General features: G+C 35.6%; 1 protein-coding gene across 1 annotated transcript in view; it reads left to right on the forward strand.

Annotated features, from left to right (window-relative positions):
- Aldh1a1 (aldehyde dehydrogenase 1 family, member A1) overlaps positions 1-20,968 on the forward strand; it is a 45,977-nt gene that overhangs the window by 14,712 nt on the left and 10,297 nt on the right. Inside the window, exons 3-9 of the mRNA XM_013018461.1 lie at positions 5,664-5,804; positions 8,035-8,164; positions 9,739-9,800; positions 11,202-11,330; positions 12,671-12,784; positions 15,941-16,043; positions 17,793-17,977. Coding sequence (XP_012873915.1) covers positions 5,664-5,804; positions 8,035-8,164; positions 9,739-9,800; positions 11,202-11,330; positions 12,671-12,784; positions 15,941-16,043; positions 17,793-17,977 — 864 coding nt within the window. The remainder of the gene's footprint in view (positions 1-5,663; positions 5,805-8,034; positions 8,165-9,738; positions 9,801-11,201; positions 11,331-12,670; positions 12,785-15,940; positions 16,044-17,792; positions 17,978-20,968) is intronic.

Here is a 20,968-nt window from a genome sequence, read left to right on the forward strand (position 1 = left end):
AATCGAACCCAGGGCCTCATGCATGCAAGGCAAGCACTCTACTACTGAGCCACCTTCCCAGCCTGCAATTCTTTTCTTCTACAGGCTTTCTCTTATTTGCTCTGCAATCTCTGAGTTTTGCATAAAAACATTTATTTATTTTGTTGTTTTCTTTTTGTTTTGTAATGCAGGAGTCTTGTAGAAGTAGATCATTGCCCATACCCCTATCATAATAACATTCCCTGTAGTTTCTAGGAATAGTCTCATACCTTTAGGCCTTTCATTCAGGTTTCTACTTGAGTTGAGTTTTGTATGTAATGAATCATAAAATTTGTGATTATCAATTCTCCCAGCACCATTGATTGAAGAATCCATCCTTTCTTCTGTATATGTTTCTAATATCTTTGTTGAATATTAATAGGTTGTACATGCACGAAATTAAAAAATAAACAAAATAAAGGACTAGATGTGGCCAGAATGAGCTCCTGAGGGCTGCCTATTCTTTTTCTGTGCAGATATAAGTGCCATTCACACACACACAAAATAACTGCCGATTTATTTATTATTGACAAGTAAAAGAAAACAATATTCTTCATGCTTTAGCTACAAAGCCTTGAACCATTAGATTTGCCCTAGCTTCCTAGATGAACAGCTGGCTTTTCTGCTGAACAAATATTTATGCCAAGGTTCCAGCTGAAACAGTGTTAGGCAAGTGTGAAGACTTAGAAGTCTTAGAAATGACTGCCAGTGATTGGTTCTGTGATTATTCTCATTATTCTTGTACAAGGAAGAGATTGGGGACTCTTCATAACACCTAGCAATGCTGCAAGTCATGTCCTAATGCTCGTTAATTGGATGAATAGCTGATCAGAAGTTGTTGCTCCAACAGGGAAAAAAAAGTCTAGTAAACTAACATTGCTTACTGAATGGTACAAATCTAGTACATTACACAGTCACAGTAAACCTAATATGCTGAAACTGACTCTTGAGGTAATGAGCCAAAAGGTTGTCGTGATTTAATTGATGAGTGGAATGGAGCTAACAATGGCCTGTAGTCTTTATGTTTCAATAGTATCATAAAGAAGGGGGAGGGGCAAGAACAAATGGAGATTGGAAAGCAAAGTACAAATGTGGGTGGGAACTGTTTTCTTTTCACTTCGATGGCTCTTTTGGCTAATCCTGAAAATGCTTTTATAATACTACAGCATGACCTAACAAATAATTGGTTAGATAAAAGTAAATGTCTATTAAAGTAAGTGCTTATGACAGGTATAAAAGTAAAACTGGTCTGATAACTATGTTCTCCATTCATTCCATGAATGAGTTTAATCTGGGAATGTACCATCTGGGAATGATTGAAGAGTTCAGTCCATCCTTAACGAGGCCTAAGTAGCACTGTATATCATAAACATTTAAACTGCTTTCACGTTTTCAGATTGTGATTGTGGACCTTTTAAAATAGAAACATTTTAAATGTCATAGACACAGTGCTAGAATGGTAGCCAATGTATCAAAGTAGTTTCTGGTTAATTCAAAACCTATTTCCTTGGCAATGCTAACCAAAACCAAAACCCTTTATGTGCCTAGTAGTTTTGAATAATACAAAAATTTTGTTATATAATGGAAGTAGTTGAAGTTGATCAAAGGTTAATATTAATAAATTAGATGCATACTTGCATTACATAGGTTTATAAGACAGATAACTAAACTAGTATAATTATTAAATTTAATAAATTAGTTAGCTGACCACTATAGGCTAGAATAAGTATACATTATAACACAGAAAGTAAGGAATATTTATTGCAATATATTTGGGATAGCCTTGCAAACCTATAAGATCTATACTCAAAAGTAGATGTGGGATTGAATGTTGGTTCTACTATCTATTATATTTCATATATGTAAGATCTACTTGCCTAGCAAACAAGGTCCATGATATTTAAGTATAGTAGCAACTTGCAGCCATAAGGAACTGATTTTAGTAAGTGTGGCTTATTAGGTTCATCCAGATGGATTCATCCAGCAAGGTTTCTTATAAGTGGTGATACTTGAACTGCATCTGTGTAGGAAGCTGACTCCGTTCAAATGACACACTTGGCAACAGAATTACAGGTGCAAAAGCTGGGTAAACTAGAACAGAAAGAACATATAGCTTGGGCAGGATGAAGTGGAACACAAAAATGTTGGACCAGGCACAAGGAGTTTGGCCTCGAGATTGTGGATATAGGGGAGTGATTGAAAACATTGAAAGGAAAAGTGAAATAGGATTTAAAAAATAAAAAAAACAGCTAAGTGAAGAACATTAGCCTAGTAGCAATAGGCAAGACAGTTGGAGGCATTTTGTGTCACCATATCAATAGCCTTCATTCTCACTGTCACTGTCCTGAAAAATAATCTAAATAATAAAGGCCTACACTAGTAGAAAGCAAGAGCACTGGAGGTGTTAAAATAATTACCTGATTGATTTTCATGTTGGTTCATTTTCTTGGCCATCATCTGCCTCCATCTAATGAGCTTGACCTGTTGCCACATCAAACTTTTGTGTCAAGTATTAGCTTATGAAGTCTTCAACATAACCCTGTGAAGCAACATACCTCAATTTTAAAGTTAAGCAAATTCAGTGGGACCGAGGTGGCTCACATCTGTAATTGTAGCTACTCAGGAGCCAGCTTGGGCAGGAAAGTCTGTGAGACTCTTATCTCCAATTAACCATCGGAAAAATGGAAGAGGCACTGTAGGTCACATGGTAAAGTGCTCACCTCGAGTTGAAGAGCTCAGGGACAGCGCCCAGGAAATTGTACCTTCAAGTAATCATGAATCGTCATACAACATATTTCACCTTAGAAGACAATAAGCCCTCTGTACCTACAAGTTCTGCATCTGAGGTCCAAACAAGGGATTAAAACTGTTATCCTATTACTTCTGGAGACTAAGTGATTAGGCCAGTATTTCCTAAGCAATACACTACAGCATCTACCTAGCTTTTGCATAGTATTAGGTAATCTAAGTTATCTAGATATGATTTAAACATGTGGAAGGATATGTGTACGTTATATGTAAATATTGTGTTAATTCATATAAAAGACTTGAACATTCATCAGGTTAGGTTATCTACAAGGGGATCCTGAAATAAATGCCTCTTCAATGATGAGGAATGGCTGTATTTTTGCCATTTGATTGAACGTTGTGGGACACTCTTTTCAGGTTAGCATTTCAACGTTAGCAAACTCATAATAATGATAGAGGATGAATTGGTATAAAATCTTTGAATGGATGAATGAGCAAGAGTAACCAGAATTCAAATCTGCATTGTAGATTGTTCCCAAACAGTCTATCATGACCCCAGTTCGACTCCTCTAAGATTAAATGCAACCTGTGAGAAAAGGAAAGATTCAAACATAGATACAAGAAAACCTTTATTTGTAACAGCATTCACCAGGGATGTGCTTTTCATATGGCAGAATTATTTGACTTGGAGCCAGTTTCTCCACATCCCTTTGGGAGACCAGCATGCCCGTATTTGGCTAAGGCCAATGGCAGAAGAATTCAAATGAAATCTGTGTCACACAGACCTGTTTAAACAAAGAGCTGTATGTGTTTTATAAGCCATGGCATCCACAAATCATGCTGGCAATCTAATTCTTGGTCATTGCTTTTTTGTCTCCCTGCAAATAGTACTGTCTTGAATTTAATTTGGAAAAGGTTAAAAAAATGTAGCCCCAAATAATATTTAAGTACAAAACAAACATATGGATAATTAATAGAATAACCTCCAAATGCACTGTATATCTATTTTACATGAAAGCATTTTATTTTATTCCAAGTACTCATTGTTCCTCCAAAAGTTTGACAGTGATATAAACCAATGTATGATGTAGTATAGTGAAAGAATCTTTGCATATAGTCAGTAAATACTGGCAGTAAATCAGAACAGCTTAGACTACTGAAAATACTTCTTGCACCAGTTCATAACAATTTGGTGAAAAAGAGCAACGGTCCCTGATTTACTGCATTTCTTTCAACTCACAATATTTTAGCTTTAATCAAATGTGAAAGCAAGACACATTCAGTACAATATCAACTTTGTGTTTCACATTTTGATCTTTTCCTAGGTTAGCCCTATGTTGTATTGTACTTTTGTGTTGCCGGGGAAATGCTCCCATTTGACCACACAATCACAATTGCAGACAACCAATATGGTAACACACAGTGTACTATAGTCAATACATTAAAATGAGACTCTCAAAACTGTATCATAGATGGCGATGCTCTGTGCACAGAGCAGCTGAGGTCTGGTGTTTGGAGACTCAGGTGTGTTACATGCACTTTCAGTGTATTTGCCATCTGTTATTGGCTTCTCTGGATTTAACTCTGTTAGGAATCAAGGAGAGTCTGTGTTATTAAAAAAAAAGTTTATGTATTTGCATTATAGTTTTTGGACTTGTAAGGTTGAGACTTCCCAATGGAATATAACCTAAGGACAAGGATATAAATTTGAAGTTCTTGCCCTTCTCAAAGAGAGGCTTCATTTTCAACAACTTCAAGCCACTAGGATTCTTTCCTTCCTCCCACCATAATTAGCAAAGGAAAATTATGCCCCATGCCCAAAGTTACCACTTACTGGTCTGTGATATCATCACGATTGATAGAGTTCCTATAACAGTCCTACGTACAAAAATATAAGATTAGAATTATGCATGCTTTTAAGATGTTTGCACCTGACTCAATGGAAGGAATCCCACATGAAGTAGTTATAAAAGAAGTGTTAGACTTGTAATAGGTACATTCTTAGGAGGTGAGTCTAAACAAAACTCCATAACACAGGGGAAATGTCAAGGCAAGTCTGAAGAACTAAAGGTGCATACCTGGTTTAGAAAAACACAATAGAGAAGAAAGCATAAGTTGAGTTCCAACTCATTAATATAAGTGTGGACTTACTATTATTGGGCCTTTTCTTGAATCAGTGTAGTTTTAAGCTGAATATCATTAGTAAAAACAAAAACAAAAAAAACCCTCTTTACCTAATTAGAAATTGAAAAAGGATTTTGCAACTATTTGGGAAATGAGGGCTTAGCACAGGCAGACCCTTGTAGGGATCAGTCCATTCTATCTAGTTCTTCTTGATCCTGTTTTCCTCTGCATAAAATGAATTAGTACATGGTTGTAATCCTCTCCAATAGTAAAGTTCTAATTCACTCTTCTGTAAGCTCTTCCTGAACGTGTCTGACTGATAGAGTCTCCAGAGCCCACAGCAGGTATTTGCTATTTGGGATCTTAAGCCTTGTATATAACTCTTCTAACCAAAAGAAAAGGGTATTGAGGAAAAACAGTGGTCTATAGATGACCTACATTTAAAACTCAGTTCAACAGCTTTTAGGTTATTCACCTCGAACCAATATTGTCCCTCCCCCCTCTCTTCACACACCCCTAACAAAATGGGGGGAGCATATTTGTCTAATAAGATTTCTGAGAATTAAATGACTGAAGATGTGTAGTTAAGTATAGCAAAGGGTCTTACTGACGTATGATAGAATAACATAGTCTAGAAAATCAAATATTGATAAAGGTGTCGAGTTTATCTTTCTTAAAAATTATTTATTCATCAGGAATCATTCCATCATGCCGTTACATTACACAAATCCAATATGTTGGGCCTATTGAATTGAACTTCCTGTGACTTACAGGCAGATGTGGACAAAGCAGTGAAGGCCGCAAGACAGGCTTTCCAGATCGGTTCTCCATGGCGTACGATGGATGCTTCCGAGAGAGGACGCCTGCTCTACAAGCTGGCTGACTTGATTGAAAGAGACCGTTTGCTGCTAGCAGTGAGTATGATCCACACTGGATGATATCCAAACTGGGACCTTTCAAAAACACTCAGCGTTCGAATTGTCAAGTCCATTTGTTCAGAGGCTATGCAGACCTCCTCAGGTGATATACTGGGTTTCCTCAATGAACTTGACCCTCAAAAGTATATCGTGGAAAATTCCACCAACTTTGTTAACAGTGGCCAAAGCATTGCTCCAGAATGAATTTTGCATTTGGTAGTCTAACTCAGCAAAATATTAAATGAATAGTTATCTTTTCTTTCCCTAAAATGTGTCTGCACACATGCACACAATGTTCACCAAAAAGGGTTTTTTTTTTCATTTTCAAGGGTAAAATTGGTAAAGAATAAAGACAGGAAATCCTATTATTTAGAGAAATTATGTTTTAATGTCTAGCAGTTGTGTTTATTAATGTTATCAATTGTATAAAAAGCACAAAACATGGGTGGGGGAAAGCATTTCTTCCTTGTCTTCTTGAGCCAGGCATTATAATAAAGCCAGTTTAACATAAACTAATACCAGGTTCAATTTCTGGAAAAATAAATGATTACTTTTAGAATTTTAAAGTGGCAGTAATGGGAAGTCCCTTATTTTATTTGAAGAAATTAGCAATTGCAGTTAAAGGATAATTTATTACTGGGATATACAGAGTAATTCAAATTACAGCAAAAAATAAAGCAAGAAGCCTTTTACAATGAAACTGTACTTGGCTAACATGTCTTAGAAGGAAGAAAGACTGGTAAATTTTAGCTTCTCTTATGTATCTGATTTATGGAGTGTATAGTATTAACTAACTGTTAACATAAGTCTTCTTACGGTTAAAAAAACCACAGACATACAAAATCATGTTTATTTAAATTTTAGGATAGTTTACAGTTTAGTAGAGAGGAGGAATAGCTTTAGTAGTTAATCACTTGCACATTCCTGCCAATGATTACCCCAAGAACATGACATCCCAAAGAACTTAAGAAAAACAGAACAAAACAAGAAGAAATTCATTATAAAAGGACTGCTAGACCAGAAAATATTAAACTTTACAGCTTGAAAGAATAATTTGGGAAATAGTACATAGTTTAAAAAATCTTTAGAAAAAAATGTATAGATTTTTAAAAAAGGTTAAATTTGTATGAGTAAATTACTTGTATCCAGGTACAATATAAAAGTTACACAGTGTTATCAAACCATCAGATAGAATGACTAATAATAACTCATCACAAAACACCTGGAGCAGTTGGGAGCTAGGTATACTCAAGATTCTGATAGGAAATACCAGGTTTTAGCCCCCACGCTACTTACTACCACACCACTAGTATGTTGCTTTATGTCCAAAACCAGCTTAATGTGCAACTCTTTTTAGGTCTTCCTTTTAAAAAGAAGAGTAAGACAAGGTGATTGAAGAGTCCTTCTATTTCCAAATCCTTTTTTCTTTCCATTTTTTGTATGTATTTTTTTTCTTGTAAAGATACTGTACAGAGGGGTTACAGTTACATGAGTAATGAGTCCATTTCCCAACTCACCCTCCCTCCTGCCCTGGCCAACTTGTAAGGTTCGTTTTCAACATAGTGTCTTGTACATCTCATTGTTACAATGGGTCATCCTGTAACCTTATTTCAGTGTTTTGTTATTTCCCTTCCCCTCCCCAAATTAGAAAAATGTATGTACAAGATGTAGGACACTGGAGTCAAATACAGTGACAACAGGGGTTATACCATGAGGGAAGAACATGCAAAAGAAACAAAAAAAATCACATGGTTATATTATAAATACATTAAAAACAACAGCAAGAAAGATAAAACCACTTGTGTCTCTATCTTGGGGTTCATTTCACTTAACACCATCTTATATGGTCATATGTACATAGCTTTTGACCTTCTCTGCTTGTCCTAGACATGTACTAGTGATTGTAAATAAGGACCTATGTTTCCTTGGGTCTGGCTTAGTTCCCTTAATATAATTTTTTCCAAATCTTTCCATTTCCTAGCAAATGGCGAGATGTCCTTCTTTCTGATTGAGGCATAGAATTCATATATATATGAATATATATATATATATATTTATATATATATATCACATTTTCTTGATCCATTCATCTACTGAGGGGCATCTGGGTTGGTTCCATCTCTTAGCTATGGTGAATAATGCTGCTAGTTCATAATACTGACTATATATTTTTCTTCTAAAAATTTTTTTCAGTGAAATTTTAGTTGTGGAATGGTTTGTTTTTCAGACAATGGAGTCCATCAATGGAGGAAAAATATTTTCTAATGCCTACCTGATGGACTTAGGAGGCTGCATCAAGACACTACGCTACTGTGCAGGCTGGGCCGACAAAATCCACGGCTCCACCATACCGAGCGGTAAGGAGATGGGTGGGTCACCACCAGGGCTGCGTGCGCTGGAGACAGTTACAGATCTGAGCAATTGAACCTTCTCTAAAGATGTCAACCAAATACATTGAAATTATTTTCCCCTTTCTAAGCCAACACATTTCTGAATTCATAAGTTAAATTAAGATTAAACCAATTACTTTTAAAGTTGGGCGTAATCACACAGAAGACAAGACTATCGGTAGTTTAGAACACTATCAATTAAGAGCATTCATTACTGTCCACTTTTTAGGTGGTCAATTAGTGATTAAAAAAATAATAAGTCTCACTACTTCCCTGCCTGAGCTAGAATTACAGACAGGAGCCACTGGTACCCAGCAAGAATATTCTTTATAGCTCAAATTACTGATCTGAGTAAATTGTCCCTCAAAGGACCAAAACTTTTCAACACTGGCCTCTGCAATTAATGATGTAAATTCTATTTCCATAGTGACTTTTCCATCCTTGCTCTAATATAACTATTTATTCTTCTTTCATGTTCCATTATAAGTCTGTTATGTTCAACTGTGCCAGTTAAGACCCAGTAGAGGTAGACCAGACCAATTATACAAACTCCTGATTTGTTTCAAGTAGTTTAAAGTAAAGTGAGACTGTGCTTATAGCCTGAGTTAATAATCTCTGTATGTGAATGTGTACATATGCAGTATTTAGTGGGATGTGCATATTACAGATTAGACATAAAACATTTCACTTGAGGAAGCATTTGGGAAACATTAAGGGTAGTATTTAAGTTCTGTAAATGTAGGCCTGTATCTCCAGGACTGGACCTGGTGTGCATTTTTAATCTAATTGCACATCCAGCTTAGAAGTTAAAAGAATAAGACAATAGTAGTACTGAAAAGTGGGCTTAATTTTATTAGTTGTTTCATTTTACCTTCCAAAATCATGGGAAAACCACTGAAAGCTATGGGTCTTGAGAGGAGAGTTTTTGTTATGATAGCCAAGAAGCTTCCATGGGAACTAGAATGGAACTGAGCGCAGAGAACAAAACTCTCAGGAAGACCATGAACCTTGCCCGTGAATTGGGAAAATTTGAAGGGACAGAAATATCTTGTACTTTGAGCATTTTTTAGAGTTTGCTTTTTTGTTTCGTAGGCAAAAAATCCCACAACAAACCAGTAACATTTTAGAACAAGTCCATAGACAGTCTTGTTACTGATAGGGAGATACTTTACTATTTTAAAATCATGTTACCCTTTTAGGGAGAGATTCTACTACCAATAGAACTTTGAGCTGCTGGGAATGTATTTGAATATGGTTCTTCTCTTAGCTAGAGATAACCCACATCCTATAGCTTCCTTTTCGATAAACTTTGAAAATAAGGCTAAGTGATTAAGTTACTTTTCTGAGTATGTTATTGCCTACATCTTTTTTTTCTACATTGTGTTTTCTACCATTCCAATTTGCTCTTTGGGTAGGGGAGGGATGATTCTTTCATTTTGTAAAAGCTCTTTCTATGTTTCTTTTTTCTTTCTTAAACCATCTTTCCATGAGTGCCAATGTATTTGCCTATAGAATTGGGTTATGCTTTTCTTATTTTCCAGATGGAAACCTTTTCACTTACACAAGACATGAACCTATTGGAGTCTGTGGCCAAATCATTCCTGTAAGTTATTCTCCCAGATGATTTTCAATGGGGATGGGGAGGAATAAAACTCTTGTGCTCGTTGATTTAGTGATAAGGCTCTCTCAAACTCAAATGAATGCTTATATATTCAGCAAGTAGGACTTGTTGAATCTGGTCTTGCTGTGACTAACCTTGGATATGAATTAGGGAATCCAGGAAAATATCCTAGCGTTACATGACAATTCACTTTTTAAAATTTGTATTATCTGCTCCTTATTAAGATCCCAGCTCTACAAGCATGCCCCACAGTGCTCACACAGGCTGCTCAGCTGAGCTGCAGGACACAACTGGAGTGAAGTGTCCTGTGGCCTACTTCTCTGTTTTCGCTTGAAGAATCCTTACCATGGACACTGTAGCAACCAGAGTTTTCAGATCCCAAAATATATTTTTAATTAAAACAGAAGAAAGAATACCAGAGATGGAGTACTCTATGGAATATATCTTTAGAAAACAGGCTTGGGATACTGCAGTCTCCTCTGTGAGAACACAGCATTTACATGAAATCACAATGATTTCCTTTACATGGTTTCATTTATGTGAAATCACGATGATTTCCTTTTAAGCCTAAGGATAAGGGAATCATCTAAACATGATCGACACATTGAATAAAACTAAATAGAAACATGATAAAGCATTCTGAAGTTTCACAATTCCAATGAGATTGAAATAGAACTATACTGAAATTTTCAGTAAAAATGCTCATTAGTTCAAAAGCTAAGCACAGAGTCATTCCTTGTTTTCATCTATAATGAAATATCAATAGAAATCCATAGTGAAGTCTTACACAGAGAACAAATTGATCCTCTTAGTTCACATAGCTGGTGGTGATTTTACTGAGATCACAACTCAAACATCACTCTGTCTCTAGATATTATATTTTGTCTCTAATATTATTTGTCCTGAATATTGTTCAGAGGAAAAGCACTACTTTGCATGGAAAGGGACCTGGTTTTAATTACACACACAAACACACACACACCATACACATACCATACACACACATACTGTCCTAGATATCAGTACTGCTAATAATATTACTGGATCTATCATAAGTCCCCTAAATGACAGGGAAAAATCATACTTTGAGTATAAATAGTTTACAACATAGTTATATGTAAAATCATGCAGTAAATTTTCCTGGTAGGAAAAAAATGACAGTATTTGAGTATATTTAGGGGCTCTCCGCCACTTCTCCTATCTGATTTAAACGTAACTATCATTTACTCATTGTTTAGCCATATTTTAGATTAAATAGATGATTACACCTAGTAGAAACTTATTAGTTAACATCTACCTGTAATGCATCTAATGTTAGAAGTCGCATTAGCACATGTAGCTTTGAGTAACACAAGCACCCTGCTGTCAATGATTGCTTCCTAGTGGAACTTTCCATTGGTTATGTTCATTTGGAAGATCGGGCCTGCCCTGAGCTGTGGAAACACTGTGGTGATCAAGCCAGCTGAGCAGACGCCCCTCACTGCTCTTCACATGGCAGCTTTGATAAAAGAGGTAGGTTTCCTGCAGTCAGTAACAGGCGGGCCTCACTGAGTACTACAGTAAACTGTCCTTTTTTACAAATGGCTCCTGGGTAATGCATGTAGGGCTGGAATTTCTAGAAGCCAGCCCAATGAAATCGGCCCAAATGCATGACAGGAGGCTAGACTCAGCTTAGAGTCAATCACCTTGCGACCAGTTCTTTCTTTTGTTTAGCTCCCAGAGCATAAACTTATGGTGAAATGAACGCACTATTCTTTCAAATGTTACAATGTTAAGCTGTCTTGTAGCTGCCACTGGGGGCAAATTTGTTAAATTCATTTAAACTTAACGAAACTTTTGACCAATAGGAAGGTTGGAGGTCACTGTGCTAATGTGCTTGTTTGTAATTCTCAGCCATATTTTTTGTAAGCACATGTGTGTGAGTGAATGAATAATTTATATCCCTGTTCCCATCATTGTTTATATTTCCCTGCTTGTTCAAAGTGACAAGGAACACATGAAACTGATTTTCCTCAACTGTCCTCATTGAGTGGACATACCTTGCCTTGTTCTTCATGCCTTACCAAAAAATCAAAATAGTGTCATCACTGGAAACATAACATTTAGAAACTGTGTAGGCATGCTGAATCCATGTCTTAAAACTGTTCTTTATGTCAAATTTAAAATAAGCAAAGGAGATGTCAAAAACAAGGAAATTGATTTCAATAACATGAAATTTTAGTGACCCTGAGATTAAGGTCTGTGAACTTTCATCCTAAATGAATAACTGTGTTTGTCTAATATTTTAATTTTACTAATTAAATAATATGAATGACCATTCACAACTCAGCTGAGCAGTAACAGCTACGAGCTAAAAATATGGCCACTCTTTAGTCTCTTATTTTTACACAAGAGCATAACAAATGCATTGTTTTTTTTCTTTTTAAGTATTTTAATACGGACTTTTATATGTTTTATTTCATTGGAGGTCAGGGAGCAGTGGGAGTTGAATTCAAAGCCAAAGCCTTGTACTTGCTAGTCAAACACTCTATTTGAGTTATAATCCCCCTTCCTTATAATATGCTCTGAAGCTGTTATTATAAAATTCAGAGACACTATCATTCAAGTCAGGATAGAAATGATCCACAGATTTATCCTGGGGAGAAAGTGTGCCTCAATAATGCAGCCTTTGAACTTGTTCTTGTGTGAGCTAAAAAGTAAGATATGGAAAAGAAATGAAGATAAAGACACACGTGAATTTCTCTTGGTAGAGCGTGTCAGAAAGTTAGCATAAAGGAGGTGCCTCGACCCTATCCTCTGTTTAAAATTAACATCTGAGTCCCGTTGTCACTCCTTTTCTTTCTACCTCATAGGCAGGTTTTCCTCCCGGAGTGGTGAATGTGGTCCCTGGATACGGGCCGACTGCAGGGGCAGCCATCTCTTCTCACATGGACATCGACAAAGTGGCTTTCACTGGCTCAACAGAGGTATGGGAACAGGTCATCAGCCAGTCCCTCCACCCATCACCCTGAGTAACTATTTGTAAGCCGACATTCCTTCAAACAACACTTCTTTTTCATGATTTGTTCTTATTTCTCGCATTCAGATCTGTTTATACTACACAAGCAGCAGTAGTTTGAATGAAATGAAATACTTCTTACAATGCCAGAAGGACTAAAGTAAACTGAGTGGGTTTCTTCCTTTCTCTTAGTAGAAATACAGCCACTGAGCCTGTGTCATCTGACTGGTAACATTTATGACAGAAAATACAAATTAGACCACAGAGACTTACGTGAATGAATACAACCGCGTTGTATAGGTTAGGAGAAATGAAACAGCAGAGCCTCAACCTGAGTTCGTTATTTGGGGTTCTCTCTTCTGTGACCCTCCTGAAGAGAACCAGAAACCCAGCCTTGCTTGATGTTACCAATGGCCTTGCCTAGCTTTCCTCTCTGGCTCCAGTATGGCCAGATATAAAGTTAAAAGTAAGACAACCACCATGGGTACTGCAAGAAGAGAAAGTGAAAAAAGAGGTGAGGGACAGAAGAGAACACTAAAATGAACATTCTAGTTGCTGAGTACTGTGATTATTATGGATGAGTAGTTCCTATACACTACAAATGATGCATAGAGATATGAAGGGATAAGATGGTTCTCTTTGGCTTCTTTGGGTTGATTGCTTGGCTTACATTAGGGAACTTTCCAAATGTTCTCCATAAGTCAACATCTCTCTATCATTATATCAATGAGACATAGTCTACTAAGTTAATCATTTCAAAGTAGCACTTGAAATACAATAAACCCTGACCACATAACATGAGGTAAAGTAAGTTAGAACATTTCCAGTAGCACTGATACTTCGGCTTCCCAGAGCACAGCCACCGTGTCCTGGTACACCCTCTTACCAGTACTTGCAGTTTTTATCTTTGTCTTCAACATAGACTTGGAGGGGAAAAAATGATAAAAAATAACTTTTTGCCAACTTAAAGAATGATATCAGGGTACAAAAATGAATGCGTCCTTGTGTTGCTCCTAACTATCTTTGTGGGACAATTCAAGCCAACCTTTCATTTGTAAAATGTAACCTTACTCTTGACTCATATTTCTGGACAGCTTTGGAATTAGTTCTTTAGACATTTGTATCTTTTAGAAAAATAGTCTGATCTTCATTTGCCAAGGCAAAAGGTATTTGTTTCATTAGAGTTCTTCTGGTAAGCATAAGCCTAACTAGAAAAGGTAGTAAAAAAATGAGAGGGGGCAGAAAGAAATTGGGGAGCTTCCAAAGGGGAAAGGACAAATATTTTATGTAAAAATGAAAAATTCTTCATTATTTCAAATAGAAGTGGTCATCAAAACACATTGTGGAGGCTGGGTGTGTTGTACCACTCCGTTAATGCCAATACTCAGGAGGAGGAAGTGGAAAAATCACAAGTTTTAGGCTTACCTGAACTGTAGAGAAAGACACCATTGAATAAAGAAATAAGGAAGAATGAAAGAGAATGAATAGAGAGAAGCGTGAGAAAAATGGAGAGGGAGGAAGGGAAGGAGGGAAGGAGAGATGGGGAAGAAGAAGAAAGGAAGAAGGGAGAGAGGGAGAAGGGAGAGAGGGAGGGAAACTGGGAGGAAGGAAAAGAAGGAAAAACATAAGTTATGAAAGTAAATGGAAATTTCAAACAAATTCTTCCCAATGAAAATCTACTTTTAGATTAGTTTTCAAAGCATAATTTTAGGAATTTGACTTAATCCCATGACATAGTTAAATAAAACAAAATATTAGCAGATTAATTAATGATCCATTCTCTAATGTACAGAACAGTTAGTTGAGTATACCCATTCAAAATATAATTGTTATTGTGTCATTTAGTTGGAATAAAAACATTTTATTAAAAATCCAACATATAGATTTAGGCATAAACACTGAGAATAACAGAAGGAAAAAAAATTATTGTCCCTAAAACAAAGAAAGGCAAAAATCATCTCAGTGGACTGTCAATCAATACAATAAAGAAGAGGTAATTATTGAAACATGTCAGGTTTTAGAGACAGAAAAACAGAAACAGAAGAATATGTTCTTAATGAACACTAATGCAGAAACAGAAAAAAAAGCAATGTCATTTTCTGTGAAGGAATAGCTAGCACAAAAGAGGAAACCAAAATTGTAGGATTCCAGTTCATTCAGTAATAACATAGAGCATACATATAATTTTTCTTCTGTTCCACTGACTAAAGCTGTGTGTGTTAGAGAAAAGAGTGGGCAATTTAAGGGACATATATATATATATATATATATATATATATATATATATATATATTAATGACATAAGTATGTGATATATATATATATATATATATGTGTGTGTGTGTGTGTGTGTGTGTATATGTATATTATCATTCAAGGCAGACTCTGAAAGAGTCTTTATGTGTTTCTTTGGGAGACCAAGAGAAGGAAAGGATCTTGTCCACAAAAAATTCAAGGAAGAGCTAGGATATGGGAAGAATACAGAGGTAGCCAAGTTGGGAAAGGAATGTGATTTTTTAAAAAAGATGAGGGAGATAAAGAGTCCTGAACATTAATAGAAGAAAGAAATATAAAATAGATGAGTTGTAGTGGTGTCATGGCAGACATGTCTAGTCAATCCACAGATTAAGTTCTAAAGAAAATAAAATAACCTTCTGGGTGTCTCAGTGGTAGAGTGCTTGCCTTGTATGCATGAGGCCCTGGGTTCGATTCCTCAGCACCACATAAGCAGAAAAAGCCAGAAGTGGCGCTGTGGCTCAAGTGGTAGAGTGCTAGCCTTGAGCTGAAGAGCTGAGGGACAGCGCCCAGGCCCAGAGCGCAGGCCCCATGACTGGCAAAAATAAAATAAAATAAAATAAGCTTCTGTCCAGCCACACACATAGATCACTTATCACGTTCTTTATCCAGTCTCTTGCCTGTGAGGGTTTTTTTCTTTTTTTTTTCTGATGGATCTCATTTCTGTAAACTTAGAATAGGGAGCTTTTTATATCTGAAGGTGCTAAGTCTTCAAAAATGCTACTCAGTGCTTTGTAATACATTTAAGGATGGCACAGACAATACGATATTAAATGAATCTCTCTTCATGAGGAGAGACTAACCCTCCTCATTGGCTGATCCATTTCAGGTTGGCAAACTAATCAAAGAAGCTGCCGGGAAAAGCAATCTGAAGAGGGTCAGCCTGGAGCTGGGGGGAAAGAGCCCCTGCATTGTGTTTGCAGATGCTGACTGTGAGTAGCTGCCCCTTTGTTCATGTTTCATCTTTCTTCCATTTCTGAAGTCTTACCAAACTATAGAGTGAATTTGAGTGTTACAAACAGCGTTATCTTGACATTTGTACACATAAATAAACACAGTTTAGAATAGGTTATGATATCATAATATGAAACTTACATAAAATAAGCATTGCATTTTTAATAATTCTACATATTTAATCATTAGCATTGTTTAATCATTAGCATTGTTTTAACTAAGGAGAGGGACCTGAGGCATGTTGGGTTGAGACCAACTGGGAGACAGTGATTTCATACTTCATTCCTGGTCCATTCACTCTGGGTCATATGTGCATTAAGTGAGATGGTCAAAGATAAAGGAAACCTATTTACAAACTTTTTTTCCTATCTCCAATAATTGAATTTACATATGTAAAGTCTACAGTGATGATGCAATCCCACATTTATTATTGTAGTTCATTGTTATTATGTCACCAGATAGAATTTCCATAATTCCTTCCTAAATAGTAATTCAGTAGTCAAAATAGATGGTCAAATATTCCTCTGCATTATTGATATGATGTTAAAAACAGAAGTTTTAGGTATTTTGTAGAATCTGCCTGCAATGCTATTGTGATATTAGTTGTAGGTGTTTTATTTTTTAGTAATTACTACCATGTTAATCATTCTGTAAATGTAACAAGATTTCTAATTCACCAAACCTATTTGTAAAATATATCTAGCGCAACTTAGTTGCTTTACTGTTGGATTGACTCTGCAGCATTTAGAAGAATTAGGATCAAGAAATTCCCAATTGATCAAGATAACATTGATTAAGATGACATTGCTCAAGACACACACACACACACACACACACACACACACACAAGTTCCCAATTAAGCAACCTAGGCCCAGTGTAACATGTAAACCAAATCAAGAAGAGTTTATAGGTAAGAGTTTATATAATATTATACGTGATTTTACACTGATTTTTAAAATGCTTTTTCTACAATAAAGTAATAATTTGGAAGAATTATTGTAAATTTTAATTGGTTTTGTTGTTAATTTTTCAGGAATATCACTTTTGCTATTCATCAAAATATTTAAGAACATTTTGAAATTATTTGAGACAACAGACTTTCAGCTAGCTAAAACCAGAGGCTCAAAAACACTATTTATACTATACAAAAATATATTAACTATTTAGTTTACTTATGTGTCTTAAGAAATGGAGTAAATTCACAGTAATGGAGTATGAATGTCTTCATTACCTATCAATAGACAGTTATGAAATCATTTGCAAAAAATATTTGTAATAACATTTGATCTTAGGATAAAGATCCACATTCTTGGTGACATCCATATTAGAGTTATATCCAATATTTTCTTCAATACAATGAAACCACAGTTTCTAAAACTGAGCTGAAATAAATCACTTCTAAGAGAAAGAACTAAAATCATATTTTGTAATCTTGGTTTCTACAATTCCAAGTAATAACTGCCTTTTTCAGGTTCTAGTATATATTTTTTGCTATTGTTTCCATAGTAAATATAAGATCACAGCAGTTAATTTCTATCTTACTTAATAGAGGTGAGCTGTATAAAGTCCATGTCTATACCATACATTACTTTTCTGTAACACTGTTTTGCCTATGATAAAGATGTGTATGTGTGTCTCTCCCTCTCTCTCTCTCTCTCTATATATATACATATACATATATGTATTAGAATATATTTCCTCTTTACTGTGAATGTTTTCATTATAGTGGACAATGCCGTTCAAATGGCACACCAGGGAGTGTTCTACCACCAGGGCCAGTGCTGTGTAGCTGCTTCCAGGCTTTTTGTGGAAGAATCCATCTATGATGAGTTTGTACGAAGGTGTGTTGAGCGGGCTAAGAAATATGTTCTTGGCAATCCTCTGACTCCAGGAATAAGTCAAGGCCCCCAGGTGAGTTTAGAAAAGTTACAGAAGGAATAGTGTTTCAAGGGACAAGAACAAAATAAAGTCTATTCTAGTTGTCAATTTTGATTATATTTGTTAGTTTTTCAAATGAATGCCAAGAACCCTAATTCTACTATAAATTGATGTCACTTTCCCAAAAAGAAATTGATTGTTTTGTTATTATTATATTATATAATGCATTATGTATTATATAATATATTATTATATTATAATTAATTACTTCTCTCTCTAAAAACCTGTATTTTTATGTTAATATGAAGCCCTTTCTCTGTACAGACATATAAAAAATACATACAAACATACTTATAAACAAAAAGAAGAGAAATCTAAGATCCTTCGTATTGAACATTGACTATCCAATATTTTCTTCCAATGGAGAATATACAATTAAACCACAGTTTCTGAAACTGAGCTGAAATAAATCACTTCTAAGAGAAAGAACTAAAATCATATTTTGTAATCCTGGTTTCTACAATTCCAAAATAAGCATTCCACTGATTAAGATTTTAATCTCTGGAAGTGAATGTATTTTTATGACAGGTTGCTCTAAATAGGATAAGTAGGTATTTTAGAACTTTGAGAAACAAAAGACCAAAACCTCTTCAGGGCTTATCCACCCTGCAATTATTCATCTGTTGTTATAAGAAGGAACTTGGGGAAAGAGACACTCTTAAGTGTTAGCCTAGTGTTTTAGCTATTGGTGATTAAGTAACAGTCTTTTAAAATATAGCTATAGGCTCTTTCTCATAAATGCCATGAGAAAATCATTATGTAGAGAAAATCATGGCTAAAAATGTTTATAATTTTTAATAATTGTTTTCTTATTTTAGAGCTCTCACACTCAATGTTTTTGGATTTTAAAGCAACTACAATATAGTTGTGTACTATTTATATTATATATATATATTCATATGAGTATCTTTTCCTCCATTTTTAAAGTGATTTTCCTATTTGACTTTATAGATCAAAGTATGTGCTTTAAAGAAAACTTGAAAAAAATCAGTGTCTTAATTTAAAATGGCATTATTGAGTCTATATGAAATGTCCAACTTCAGCAAAAATAGCACTTTGTCAAGGCATGGAGTAAGGGATTTTTTAATTACTGGTCATTTTTTAAATTTTGGCCTCTTTCATATTCTTTTTCCTCTTCCATGAGTGTCCATAGTAATTTTGGGATTGTGAAGTCATAGCAAATGATAAATGATACTAGATAGATAGATATAGATGAGTGATTTATGTATCTATTCTCATTTACCTGGAGAGCTGTTTATCTTTTTTAAAAAAATTCTTTCCTTCTCTTCCCATCAAATCTAAGGAATCAGTGAAAATATATAGTGAAACACACAAAAATATACAGTTTGGGTTGGACAATAGTGGCTCACGCTTGTAGTTCTAGCTACTCAGGAGACTGGGATCTAAAGTTTATGGTTTGAAGCCAGCCCTAGCAAGAAAGTCAATGAAACTCGTGTGGCCAGTTGAACACCAAAAAGCCAAAAGTGGAAGTGTAGTTCACGTGGTAGGGTGCCATTCTTGAGCAAAAAACTAAGGAACAGCAGCCAAACCCTTACTTCAAGCTCTTGTACTGGTGTACCAGTACAAAAAGGGAAAAACAATAAAAGAAAGAACAAGTAAAAGGGAAGGAAGGAAAGAAAGGAGGAAGGGAGGGGAGGGAAAAAGGTAAGAAAGGAGGAAGGGAGGAGAGGAGGAAGGGAGGGAGGGAGATAGGAAATGAGAGAAGAAAAAGAAAAACATACCATTTGACTATCAGAACTGGGCCATCAGCTCTTGGATTTTATACAGTAGTACAGAAGCCAATGAGTTTTCTAGTAGAAAGATCTGATTTGTGCAAACATGATTGAATAGTACCTTTTGTTGAAAGAAAACAAAGTTCATCTTTAGTCTGTCTGAACACTTCTGAAGATCCTATGTATTTATGGTGAAACAGTATTAACCAGACTAAACTGAACGTCCCCTTAAGAATAGCCAAAACTTTCTCTCCCTCATCCTTTGCTCTCCTGAGACGTGCCTCCATCTTTCCTGTGCATTTAAATGACCTAGCGATTCATCAGGTCTAGGGACAGGACAGAGAAGCTCATTTTGCTACCAGACAATAACAGAACTGCTACCTGTAGGAGATTGTCAGGAGCAGAGCACTTAAAGCTGAAGTCCTTATCTTTTCCACATGTTTTCCAACCATTTTTTTCAACCTCTTTCTGATGTATAAATGCAGGGATTGGATTTTTATCAGGTATGTACACTGGTCACAGGCAGGAAAACCCCATGACTTGAAATAAAAATATATCATGATTTTAAGGTAATAGTCTGATTAACACCTAGTAATAGAGACTGCACATGAGGTATGTGATCCTTGTCTACTTATTTGTGAGACCATCTGAGCCAAAAACTATTTACTGCCACCTATTTAGCCTGATTATATCAAAAAATATGCAACAACATATATTTTCTTTTGAATCAACACTTTCATTCCCTTAACTTTCTGGAAACAAAAAAAAGACTTTCTTTGTTAAATGACCTGTTAAAGTCGGTGCACTGAAGAACCTTGAGAAACATTGTACCAAATATCCTTCCAGAGTTTCTAAAATAGTTTCTAACTCTAGACAGCATTTAACTCAGATGTGAGAGCTGAATTATACAAGGTTATAAATAACTACAGAATTTTTTTATTTCTGAGCTTCGGGAGATGGAGAAGTTTTGTAGAGCTAAAGAAAAACAGGAGGAATGCCACTTTTCACAGTGAGAAGCAACACATTCAAATACTCCACACCCTGCTTAGCTCTTAGATCTGTTGGGGTTTTATTTGTTGTTTTGTTTTAACAAGCTATACTACAGTCACATAGCCCTCTCTAATGATGTCAGTCAGTTAATGCTTCAACCTCAAAAGTGTAGGAACAGATACTATATGGTACCCCTCATTCCAGTGCTTGGAGAGAGATACTGTGCTTATTCCCAACAAGA

The sequence above is a fragment of the Dipodomys ordii genome, unplaced genomic scaffold, assembly GCF_000151885.1.
Source record: "Dipodomys ordii isolate 6190 unplaced genomic scaffold, Dord_2.0 Scaffold40, whole genome shotgun sequence".
Lineage (NCBI taxonomy): Eukaryota > Metazoa > Chordata > Mammalia > Rodentia > Heteromyidae > Dipodomys > Dipodomys ordii.